The sequence below is a fragment of the Coregonus clupeaformis genome, chromosome 5 (assembly GCF_020615455.1).
Source record: "Coregonus clupeaformis isolate EN_2021a chromosome 5, ASM2061545v1, whole genome shotgun sequence".
Classification (NCBI taxonomy): Eukaryota; Metazoa; Chordata; class Actinopteri; order Salmoniformes; family Salmonidae; genus Coregonus; species Coregonus clupeaformis.
This window is the reverse complement of record NC_059196.1, coordinates 15402263-15415229: the sequence shown is the minus strand read 5'-3', so window position 1 is coordinate 15415229 and position 12967 is coordinate 15402263. Positions and strand designations below refer to the sequence as shown.

Here is a 12967-nt window from a genome sequence, read left to right as displayed (position 1 = left end):
GGGCAGTGTGCAACATCTGGAGCTTTAGGATTAAACCGTTTGCCTGGCGGTGCCTGGCTGGATGACCTAAAATGGCATGATGTGAGATCAGGATGCCGTCACAAAAGCCTTCGTTTTGACTAACTGGACATTTCCTTCACAATGTTTTCCCATGGTTCGTCAGTCATGCTGAATACAAATCCTATGCAGTAGGTCTATGTTGATCGAATCCCAAGGACGTGCAGTATAATAGGCACTGAGGCCTATTTTACAATGCAGCTTGCTACAGTCACAGTCAGTGACACCCAATCACATGTTATCCTACCCACTTCTGCGCTTAATTAGGGAAGGTTTCAGTTGACTAGGCGTTATCAGTCTAATACGTCGAGTTTACCTTTGAATCAGTATCTGTGAAGGATCTTGTTGTTACTCTGAGTCTGGACACAGATCTCTCTTTTGACGAACGTATAAAAAATATTTCAAAACCAGCTTTTTTCCATCTTCGTAACATTGCAAAAAATCTGAAACGTTGTCCAAAAATGATGCAGAAAAGCCAATCCATGCTTTTGTCACTTCAAGATTAGACTAATGTAATGCTATACTCTCCGGCTACCTGGATAAAGGCACAAAATAAACTTCAGCTAGTGCAAAATACGGCTGCTAGAATCGTGACTAGAACCCAAAAATTTTATCATAGTTTTTTTCCAGTGCTAGTCTCTCTACTGTCTTCCTGTTAAGGCTATGGCTGATTTCAAGGTTTGACTGTTAACCTACAAAGCATTGTATGGACATGCTTGTACTTATCTCTCTGATTTGGTCCTGCCGTACATACCTACACGTATGCTACGGTCAATAAGATTCCTTATTGTTCCTAGTATTTCTAAGCAAACAGCTGGAGGCAAGGCTTTCACCTTTAGAGCTCCTCTTTTATGGAATGGTCTGCCGATCCATGTGAGAGACACAGACTCAATCTCAACCTTTAAGTCTTTACTGAAGACTCATCTCTTCAGTAGGTCCTATGATTGAGTGTAGTCTGGCCCAGGGGTGCGAAGGTGAACGGCAAGGCACTGGAGTGACGAACCACCCTACGCTCCACTAGGATTCTCTGCCTCTGACCTTATTACGGGGGCTGAGTCACTAGCTTGCTCACGCTCTCCCATTCCGTCCCTACCAGAGTGCATCTCGTCATGCCAGGCTTTTTTCGCTATACTGTACTCCCTTGGGTGGGTTGAATTACTGACGTAATCTTCCTGTCCGGTTTTGCGCCCCCTCAGGCTCGTGCGGTGAGGGAGAGCTTTGTGGGCTATACTCAGCCTTGTCTCAGGGTAGTAAGTAAATTGTCTGTTGATATCCCTTAAAGGGCGACTGCACTTCGTGATTTGGCCTCGTTTTAGATTTGGTTAATTAAGAAATGCTAGTGGCCATGACTGAATTCAAACGTGAGTTTGTTTCAGGGTGTGGTTTGATGTGGGTGTCTTTTGTGTGTGTTCGCAGGTGGGAAGAGTTAGCCAAATTATTTTGCCAATTAGCTTCAGCTGGCTGGTGTGCGACCGTGGCAAAGTTGGTTTGACTTTGGATAGCCTATCTCCGGGGCTTGTTAGGGACCGTTAATAAATTACACAATGTAAATGAGACAATATTTTCATGTTGCACACCTTTTTTTTTTGTTGCATTAAATGCTTTCAATATTTGTACAGTGAGGGAAAAAAGTATTTGATCCCCTGCTGATTTTGTACGTTTACCCACTGACAAAGAAATGATCAGTCTATAATTTTAATGGTAGGTTTATTTGAACAGTGAGAGACAGAATAACAACAAAAAAATCCAGAAAAACGCATGTCAAAAATGTTATAAATTGATTTGCATTTTAATGAGGGAAATAAGGATTTGACCCCTCTGCAAAACATGACTTAGTACTTGGTGGCAAAACCCTTGTTGGCAATCACAGGGGTCAGACGTTTCTTGTAGTTGGCCACCAGGTTTGCACACATCGCAGGAGGGATTTTGTCCCACTCCTCTTTGCAGATCTTCTCCAAGTCATTAAGGTTTCGAGGCTGACGTTTGGCAACTCGAACCTTCAGCTCCCTCCACAGATTTTCTATGGGATTAAGGTCTGGAGACTGGCTAGGCCACTCCAGGACCTTAATGTGCTTCTTCTTGAGCCACTCCTTTGTTGCCTTGGCCGTGTGTTTTGGGTCATTGTCATGCTGGAATACCCATCCACGACCCATTTTCAATGCCCTGGCTGAGGGAAGGAGGTTTCTCACCCAAGATTTGACGGTACATGGCCCCGTCCATCGTCCCTTTGATGCGGTGAAGTTGTCCTGTCCCCTTAGCAGAAAAACACCCCCAAAGCATAATGTTTCCACCTCCATATTTGACGGTGGGGATGGTGTTCTTGGGGTCATAGGCAGCATTCCTCCTCCTCCTCCAAACACGGCGAGTTGAGTTGATGCCAAAGAGCTCCATTTTGGTCTCATCTGACCACAACACTTTCACCCAGTTCTCCTCTGAATCATTCAGATGTTCATTGGCAAACTTCAGACGGGCATGTATATGTGCTTTCTTGTGCAGGGGGACCTTGCGGACGCTGCAGGATTTCAGTCCTTCACGGCGTAGTGTGTTACCAATTGTTTTCTTGTTGACTATGGTCCCAGCTGCCTTGAGATCATTGACAAGATCCTCCCGTGTAGTTCTGGGCTGATTCCTCACCGTTCTCATGATCATTGCAACTCCACGAGGTGCGATCTTGCATGGAGCCCCAGACCGAGGGAGATTGACAGTTCTTTTGTGTTTCTTCCATTTGCGAATAATCGCACACCAACTGTTGTCACCTTCTCACCAAGCTGCTTGGCGATGGTCTTGTAGCCTATTCCAGCCTTGTGTAGGTTTACAATCTTGTCCCTGACATCCTTGGAGAGCTCTTTGGTCTTGGCCATGGTGGAGAGTTTGGAATCTGATTGATTGATTGCTTCTGTGGACAGGTGTCTTTTATACAGGTAACAAGCTGAGATTAGGAGCACTCCCTTTAAGAGTGTGCTCCTAATCTCAGCTCGTTACCTGTATAAAAGACACATGGGAGCCAGAAATCTTTCTGATTGAGAGGGGGTCAAATAGTTATTTCCCTCATTAAAATGCAAATCAGTTTATAACATTTTTGACATGCGTTTTTCTGGATTTTTTTGTTGTTATTCTGTCTCTCACTGTTCAAATAAACCTACCATTAAAATTATAGACTGATAATTTCTTTGTCAGTGGATCAAATACTTTTTTCCCTCACTGTATATGAATTTTAACAATTCATCATTGGTTTGAGGTTTTTAAGTCATTGAAATTTGGAGCTATTGGAATTTTAACATATTGTCCCATGTACATTGTGTAATTTACCAATGGTCCTAATTAGCCCCATAGGCAGCTGCAGTTCAAATTGATGATTACTTGTGTGCTGCCAGCTGTGGGCATGTGGGCAGGATTGAAACAAACCCAACCTTCATTTACGTTGTGATGCAGTCACGACCACAATTCTCACAAAACTCTCAAAATTATCCTATTTTCTACTGTGTAGTCAATTTTGACAGTAGAATAAATGTTTGACTCACATCGATGCCACATAGGCTGTTTTCTAAATGAGAAGTTGGTTTTTAGGGGCAGTTGCTCTTTAAGTGATGTGGGGGCTGTGCTTTGGCAAAGTGGGTGGGGTTATATCCTGCATGGTTGGCCAGTGGTAACTTTCAACGGGGCAGAGGCAACCAGGTTTTTGGCTAAAATGTCCTGGTACTGGGTAGAATTCATGATGCTGTTGACCTTAATCTTAAGGGAAAAGGGCTTTATAAAATACATTTGATTGACTGATTGGTATCATTAGCTAGGATTCCCTCTAATTGGCGACAGATTTTCATCTGAATATTCAACATTTTAAGAGCGAGATAATTTGTATTTGTCAAATGGCAGCCAAGCATCGATCATCATGTCACCAGAATAAGACCCTCAAGTATGAAAAAAAAGTAAATAATGTATGCACTCACTTAACTGTAAGTCGCTCTGGATAAGAGCGTCTGCTAAATGACTAAAATGTAAAATGTAAATATTTATTGGAATGTAGTATCAAGCTCATCACCACGCACTTTCACCACCCTATGGGAAGTTCATCAAAAAAGTTCATCTGTAGCCTAACAAACTGCATGCTTTCCCGAGTCATAGTGGGAGGACCACACAACATGTCATCGCGTATCTCCAAGTTTTCTTCGATATGGTGCATAATTACTTTTACAGACAAAAATATCCCACCATGTCGAGCAGACAAATTGTTTATCGACAATTATGAAATTGTACCGAAATGTCCTGTTTCCAACAGCCCTTTCTTCATGCGTCAGGTAATTCATGGTGGGAAACCTGGTTAAAGTAAGCAGCTAGGCCAGTGCTTGTGTAAAACACGATATCTTGTTTATCAATGAGAGAGAGGTGAATAATCAGATGTATTTGAGAGTGGGCAGGGAGGGGCAGAAAATCAGTCTTCCTAGAATGATCAATACCTCAGTGTACTTGACCTACACATCCTCTCTTCTTCCATCCTGACCTTCCATCACTCAGCCTGGGAGAGAGCTACTCTGATGAGGAGCTGCTGGTCCTACTGGTTGCTCTGAGGCATGACTCAACACAGCACTCCATAAAAACTCCTCCTGACCCATACCAAGAACAAAGGCTTTCTTTGCATCCCTTGGACTGGATGAGCTGACAGAACATTGTGACTCAGCCCACAGGGATGCCTGACAGTCAGGACGAAGATTCAGTGCTGATATTGATTTATGCTAACCTTTATTTAACCAGGAAAGACCCTTGCGGTTAGAAACCTCTTTGCACGAGGGAGATTGAGTTGATCTTCTAGAGTGGGGTGAACGATAAGCCCCTATCTCCTAAATCAAACCCCCCTACAGCGCAATCACTTTGTTTGCATACATGCCCCCCTAGCCCTTACTTCACCTGCTCATGGCACCTGCCTACTCTCCGGTCATGGTATGGGGATTTATTGTATAAACTCCCTGCTGTAAACCGGTCCGGGTGGAAAATTATGAGAATAAAGAAGGATAATTAAAATGACTCCAGGAGATTCATTCCCTCTTTGATTAATAACTGTTAATTACTGAGAAGATTCCATACCACCTGTGAGTGGCTGCAGTAATGCAGATATGGTGGCAAACAACTGTTAGCCTCGATGCATCCTTCACTGAAGAGTTTCATTACAGTGCAGCAACAGCCTCTTTGCCTGCCTGAGCCTGACGCTAATTGTGAAAGATGTTGCGAAAGCAGCCCCATTACAACAACAAAACAGCCTTGTCAAAGAGATCGGCTTGGCTGGTTGTGAAACAAATGTCCTCCTCCTTCTCCTTCCCACAGTGGTCAGCAATCAGGGCTAATCCTGTAAATGGGTTAATTCACACTCTGCTCTCTAAGGAGGAGGAGAGGAGGAGAGGAGGATAGCCAGGCCAGCCACTCCCTCAGATGTCATTACTCTCCATGCGTCACAGAGGGAACACAAGGAGTCTAGTCAATGGGACACCTGCCTCAATAGGCAGGTTTCCATTGACCAAGGTTTATTAGACAAAAGCAATGTTGCAAAAAAATATATTTGCGACATGTGTAATGGAAACAGCAGATATAGGAGACATTTTCTAAAGATCGACAACATTTTTATACGTTCGACAGGGGTGGATTTATTTTGTCTAACTTTCTTTATTGCGACCAATGATGGTGGAAACAGTGTTTTTCCAATAAATGATGCGCCTATTGTTGCCCTAAGCCAGTGAGTGAATGTGTTCCCCAACACAGGATCTTAGTACTGTACAGTAACAGTGCAGAGCATCTGTACTGACCATGAGCGCCCCCACATGGTGGCAGTCTGCCATGTCAGTGGCCTGAGAGGCTAAATCTGAGATCCCAGCAAAAAGTTGAGCAAACAGAAGAACACTGGTCTTACCGGGGAGTTGCTGGTGGGGGAGCTGGATCGTCCATTGCTGCTGCTGTTGCTCCTCTCATAGGAGGAGGTGAAGCGGCTACCACCACCGCTCTTCAGGCTGCTGCTGCTCAAGGCCTCCTGCGTGGAGCTGCGTGACAGGCCATAGCTGGAGCTCTGCATACTGCTGTTGTAGGATTCGGCCAAATCGCTGGCCCTGCTCCGGTAACCCCTCAGGGCACTGGAGGAGGGGGATGTGGGCTCGGTGAGGCCCAGGGACGACAGGTCCCGCGTCAGGTCACTCTGGCTCGATGACCTCCGGCGGCTGAGGGAGATGCTGGAGGTGCCGGGCGAAGAGGAGAGGTAGCTAGAGCGGCTGGGCGTGGTGGACGAGGTGTAGCTGCTATAGCTAGAGTAACCGGAGCCCCCGCTCAGGCCCGACGAGCCATAGGTCTTCACTGGGGTGCGGCTCAGGCTCTCGCTGCGCCGGCTGCTGCTGCTCAGGAGGTCAGTGCGGGGGATGGGCCGGCCCCGGTCGAGCTCCGAGGAGGTGCTGTAGTTGCGGGCGCGGCTGGCGGTGCTGCTCAGGTAGCTGGAGGAGGAGTAGCCCGAGGAGGCAGCGTTGCTCCTGTTTGAGGGCAGCTTGTCCCGGTTGGAGGTGTAGGAGCTGAGGGAGGAGGGCGTCAGGGAGGAGCCATAGGAGCTATAGGCACTGGTATAGGAGGAGCCGGTGTAGCGCTTGGCGGTGGTGGAGACGCGAGACATGCTGGATTCTCAGCCACAGGTGATGCGGTGGAAGACCGCATCGACTGCAAGACAAGAGAGAGAACAGAAACCAGTGCATTTCTATTGTCAGACTGTGAGTGGTAACAACTTGATTTCCAAAAATGAAAACTTATTTAGCAACATTTTAATCTTTATAACCACAAAAGCTCTGACGAAGGCCTTGAGGCCGATACGTAAAGCTTATTAAAGAGCAGTGATACTATCAAGAGCAATGTGCGGGTTTCTTCTTTTTTCTAATCTTTATAACCACCAAATTCAATTGTATATTTTATTTATAATATCGGCTCCATCTTAGTCTTATGGGTTACTCTTATCTGATCACGAGAGAGGTAGGATGCCAAAGGTCACTAGGCCATCATCCAATTCTTAACATATGGGTGCACTATTTATCAACGGGCTGAATATATCATGGCTCATTGCTCGAGCCTGAGGTTTTACTCGTGTACAGGATACAGATATTCGACAAGCAACTTCATGTGACCCTCCTTGGAACACATTACACAATATCAGCTGTGTCATCAGTATGGAGCTGAAGTAGAACGCTGAAACACTGCTCATGCAACCAACTGGAAAGTCATGCTTGGTAATGTGATGTACTGTCGTAGCAATGGGTTGCACAGCACAACGTTGTGGCCGGCTGAACGCACCCCTGGGAATCCTGTAACGGGAGAGTCTCCCTCAGCGACGCACCGAATGTTTCTGGTGGCACAGTCTGTTCCTGAGGAGAGACGGGCAGAGCAGCATCTGAATAAATAAAAGTATCTGGTGTTGTTGATCCGTGTTGGGTTCAGTGGGAGAGGCTCCTGTTTCTCTCTCTCTCTCTCTCTCTCTGTGCAGCTAGCGAGACTCAGTCGGAGCAGTACTTCTAGGTTAGCTTAGCTAGGCCATGCCCAACCTAGCCTTGCTTAAGCTCTCACCAAAACCCCACAGTGGGTATGTGGGTATAAGTGGCCATTTCGCCTGTACCCTGCACAAAGATGGTTGGACTGTAAAGGTACACAGCTGATAAACACGGGCCAGTATCTCGAGGCAATATACTGTGGTCTGCATCACTATTGTTTTGTTAATCTGTTTCTCCCCCTCCCCCACCCCTCTAAATAAAACAGCAGTACTATAACAGGCCTAGGTCCTAGAGTAGGCGGACATAATGTAGCTTGTTAGTGATTCCCTGTTTTCCCTGGGATGAATGTTTTAAAGTCAACCTCTCTCAGTGTGTTGTTTAAATAGGCAGAGAACAGGTGGTAACAAACATAGAACACTACCTCCACCACACTACCAAATAACAGTGACAGTGCCAATTGGCACTACAAGACAAACCTGGCTATGTCTATTTGAATGTACAAACAGAGAGAGTGCTTGTACTTGTAATCCCTGAGTACTACTTCCACCTATTCCTAATTGCCCTCACTATAAACATACACAACATAATTTAGGCTTCTGCAGACGTCTCGTCCAATAAATGAGGGCCCTGACTGAGACAAGTTCAGGCTAGCCTTGCGGCGTCACTTAAAAAAGAAAATGCAAACAACATCCATGGGGAATACAGCCTAAATGGACATGGAATTTGTTTAGATGACGGTAGCACAGCAATATTACGTTATTCACTTCTGAAACCAAAATACACAAATCTGCTAGTTGCCCTGCATTTCAGCCTCCCCAAAGGCTCTATTAAACGGTGGTTTCCATGACTACACGGCAACAAGCACCATTTGACTGCCACGCAATCTCAGTGTCAAATTAGGAAAGCAGGTGTTGCACTGATCCCATTGACTTGCTGATTCCCTTGCCCTGCAGAAATATAAGGTCCATCTAGCTATAGCATAGGGCCTAGTAGATGGGAATCTACTTAAGCATACAGAAATGGTAGATTAAACTTTTCAATCTATAGGCCTAATCCAAGTTTATTGCCGAAGAGGATATATTCCTGTTACCATCTTTACCTGCAAAATCCAGTGATTCCCAAGCAGGTGTAGGCAATATAATTGAATAGGGCCTAAACCCTGAAACCTCACACTGAGCCACTCTTTCCCACAGTCTGTCCATTCCTACTTCTCCCGCTTATCACAGTGTAACTGTGTTCTTCTGATCTCTCAGCCTAACAGGGATGATAGAATGTGTGATGACGCTGGAACGCTCTATGCTACACCCAGGGTGGCATTGCATGTTAGAATGTTGGATCAGCATGGACTCTCTGTGGAGTGCTAGGAGGGGAGGCAGGTGAGAAGTGTTGTGCTAACGTAAACTGTGGGTAGTGTGGGCTGAGTCAGGGCGTTACCTAGCACTGCCTACTGTAGGCCTTCAGAGGATTTCAAAATGCTCATGCTCTCATAGCTATGTAGATCGCCTAACACTTTCTAAACAGTCACAAGGCTTGCACCTCAACTGAAACAACTGAAAAAGTCCAGTCGCTGAGTCTGACAGAGAAGGATCAAGACAGGCCACCATAACAGGACAGCGTGGCACAGTAACTCAAACAAGCTAGCTAGCTAACTTTACTGCAATATAATGTTCCTCACCTACTAGCCTATATTATTATATACCTTAGCTATGGCACTTCACCGATTTAGATACTGTCTAAAATGTTTTTTTTTACCTCCTAAAATTCACAATCCCTGTGTGTCTGTGCCGTAAACAACAAATCGTCATAAATATACACTACCGTTGAAAAGTTTGGGGTCACTTAGAAATGTCCTTGTTTTAGAAAGAAAAGCAATTTTTCTGTCCATTTAAAATAACATCCCGGAGTCGCCACTTCACTGTTGACGTTGAGACTGGTGTTTTATGGGTACTATTTAATGAAGCTGCCAGTTGAGGACCTGTGAGGCGCCTTTTTCTCAAACTAGATACTCTAATGTATTTGTCCTCTTGCTCAGTTGTGCACCGGGGCCTCCCACTCCTCTTTCTATTCTGGTTAGTGCCAGTTTGCGCTGTTCTGTGAAGGGAGTATTACACAGTGTTGTAAGAGATCTTCAATTTCTTGGCAATTCCTCACATGGAATAGCCTTCATTTCTCCGAACAAGAAGGCCAGTTTTATTGCTTCTTTAATCAGCACAACAGTTTTTAGCTGTGCTAACATAATTGCAAAAGGGTTTTCTAATGATCAATTAGCCTTTTAAAATGATAAACTTGGATTAGCAAACACAATGTGCCATTGGAACACAGGACTGATGGTTGCTGATAATGGGCCTCTGTACGCCTACGTAGATATTCCATTAAAAATAAGCAGTTTCCAGCTACAATAGCCATTTACAACATTAACAATGTCTACACTGTATTTCTGATCAATTTGATGTTATTTTAATGGACAAAAAATTTGCTTTTCTTTCAAAACAAGGAAATTTCTAAGTGACCCCAGACTTTTGAACAGTAGTGTATATATACAGTTGAAGTCGGAAGTTTACATACACCTTTGCCAAATACATTTAAACACAGTTTTTCACAATTCCTGACATTTAATCCTAGTAAAAATTCCCTGTCTTAGGTCAGTTAGGATCACCACTTTATTTTAAGAATGTGAAATGTCAGAATAATAGTAGAGAGAATGATTTATTTCAACTTTAATTTCTTTCATCACATTCCCAGTGGGTCAGAAGTTTACATACACTCAATTAGTATTTGGTAGCATTGCCTTTAAATTGTTTAACTTGGGTCAAATGTTTCGGGTAGCCTTCCACAAGCTTCCCACAATAAGTTGGGTGGATTTTGGCCCATTCCTCATGACAGAGCTGGTGTAACTGAGTCAGGTTTGTAGGCCTCCTTGCTCGCACACGCTTTTTCAGTTCTGCCCACAAATGTTCTATAGGATTGAGGTCAGGGCTTTGTGATGGCCACTCCAATACCTTGACTTTGTTGTCCTTAAGCCATTTTGCCACAACTTTGGAAGTATGCTTGGTGTCCATTTGGAAGACCCATTTGCGACCAAGCTTTAACTTCCTGACTGATGTCTTGAGATGTTGCTTCAATATATCCACATAATTTTCCTTCCTCATGATTCCATCTATTTTGTGAAGTGCACCAGTCCCTCCTGCAGCAAAGCACCCCCACAGCATGATGCTGCCACCCCCGTGCTTCACGGTTGGGATGGTGTTCTTCGGCTTGCAAGCTACCCCCTTTTTCCTCCAAACATAACGATGGTAATTATGGCCAAACAGTTCTATTTTTGTTTCATCAGACCAGAGGACATTTCTCCAAAAAGTACAATGTTTGTCCCCATGTGCAGTTGCAAACCGTAGTCTGGCTTTTTTATGGCGGTTTTGGAGCAGTGACTTCTTCCTTGCTGAGCGGCCTTTCAGGTTATGTCGATATCGGACTCGTTTTACTGTGGTGTGATGTCACGAGAGGCTGTGTCCTGGAGGGACGTTACATCCCCCTGAGGTGGCTGCAAACCCAGACAGCTATGGCTCCATCTGCTGGTATGGTCGGGAACTCCACCCCTCTATGGCCAATCTTCCCACGCAGCTGAAACAAATGAGGGACTGATGGAGTGTGTGGGGGGTGAAGAAACACAGTCTCCAACATGGGCTCTCTGGAGGACAAGAGTGCTGCACGTCCACTTCCAGGAGGAATATAAGGATTTGGAGATACTTACCTTTGGGAAATACTCACCTTTGGATATATGCACCTGTGGAAATACGTGAGAGACATTTGGAAGGACTTTTTGCTGGGTTGGCCACTAGCTGCAACGTGGACTACAGTAAGGCTGGGGAAAAGTTATCTGAGCGAGTGAGAATTATGATTTTGGATGTGGAAGAGACATCCCTGAACTGTTAACCCTTAAAGAGCCACAAGAGAACAGAATTTTGTTATATTTTCGTTAATTTCCCAAGACCTATAATAAAATCCTTGTTTTGTTTGAACCTTGTCTCCTGGCACTACTTGAGCAACCCCGCTGAAAGCTGTGTAGCCTCTCGTGACGTCACAGATGGTGGAGAATACGGGCATACTCAAGCGTTAATAGTGCATGTCAGAGGAGGATACCGAAGGTTTGATCACCCAGTTTTCCAAGTTGGCCGTAGGCTCCCCGCCGACTGAAATGGAGGACATATTGAAAGCCCTTGTTGCTGGCCAGCAAGCCCAGATGCAAGCAAACGTGGCTCTCTTGGAGGAGCAAAAGAAAGCCAACCTTCTGAAGGCAGAGGAATTGCAGTTGCAGAGACAGAGGGTGGTCCAAAATACCCGCCCAATAAAGGCAAGTGACTTTATATCTAAGATGGGAGCTACCGATGACATTGAGGCATACCTGCATGCATTTGAGGCCACGGCCACTAGGGAAGCCTGGCCCAAGCAACAGTGGGTTGGTCTGTTAGCCCCCCTTTCTAACCGGGGAATCGCTGAATGCTGTCCGGGACCTGGGCCCTGACCAGGTTACTGACTATGATGCCCTGAAGGCTGAGATCCTCAGCAGATATGGACTCACAAAGTTTGGTATGGCCCAGCGCTTTCACAGCTGGACCTTCCAACCAGACCAACCTCCTCGGGCGCAGATGCATGAACTTGTCCGAATCGCAAGGAAATGGCTGGATCCGCAGAGGAGTACAGCAGCGGCGGTGGTGGAGGCCGTTGTGGTGGATCGTTACCTACGCGCCCCTGCCTTATGAGGCAAAACGGTTCATCAGTCAACAGGCCTTGACCACGGCTGATCTGACCGTGGAAGCTGTGGAAAAGTACCAGGCCACAGCGGAGATGCTGAATGCTTCCCGAAAAGACCCCAGGAGTGCGGCCCCACCACAAATGGGAAGAACCCGTCCAAAGGACCCCAAGGTCTCGAACCCAGCCACGTCAGGACTTATCCCGGCTCCAGGGGGAGCCAGAAACCAGGCGGGTCCAAGAAGAGTACACCAGGAGGGGGAAACTCGACAGTGTTACCGGTGTGGGGAGATGGGACATATCTCCTGGCAGTGTGGGAAACCAGCCGATGAACCTATGCCCACTGCGGAGTCCTCCAGCTCAGCACCCACACACCGTTTTGCCTCGCTCTTGGGAGTCGTAGATGGCGGCCCAGATCGACCCCCCACCTGCCCGGTAACTGTGAATCACCATGATGTGGAGGCCTTACTGGATTCTGGTAGCCGGGCCACCCTGGTGCGTAAGGATTTGGTGGGCCCAACGTGTCTGACCCCGGGGAAAGTCCTCCCAGTTTCCTGTGTCCATGGGGACACCAGAGAATACCCCATTACTGAACTTACAATGACCAGCACACGGGGAACCATACACACGACGGCGGGGGTGGTTGATTCCCTCCCGTCCCTGTC

The 12967-nt window shown here is 46.0% G+C and overlaps 1 protein-coding gene across 5 annotated transcripts in view; it reads right to left on the bottom strand.

The window, feature by feature from the left end:
• The window catches only part of LOC121562996 (ubiquitin carboxyl-terminal hydrolase 2-like), a 46948-nt gene that overhangs the window by 25450 nt on the left and 8531 nt on the right, over positions 1 to 12967 (bottom strand). For 3 of the 5 annotated variants that reach the window (XM_041875097.2, XM_041875091.2, XM_041875100.2), the window contains exon 3: positions 5954 to 6738. In XM_041875097.2, the coding sequence (XP_041731031.1) occupies positions 5954 to 6694 (741 nt within the window). In that variant the 5' untranslated portion in view covers positions 6695 to 6738. Of the gene's footprint in view, positions 1 to 5953; positions 6739 to 7362; positions 7460 to 12967 lie in introns of all 5 variants that reach the window. The other 2 variants (XM_041875098.2, XM_041875096.2) reach the window with 2 other exon arrangements.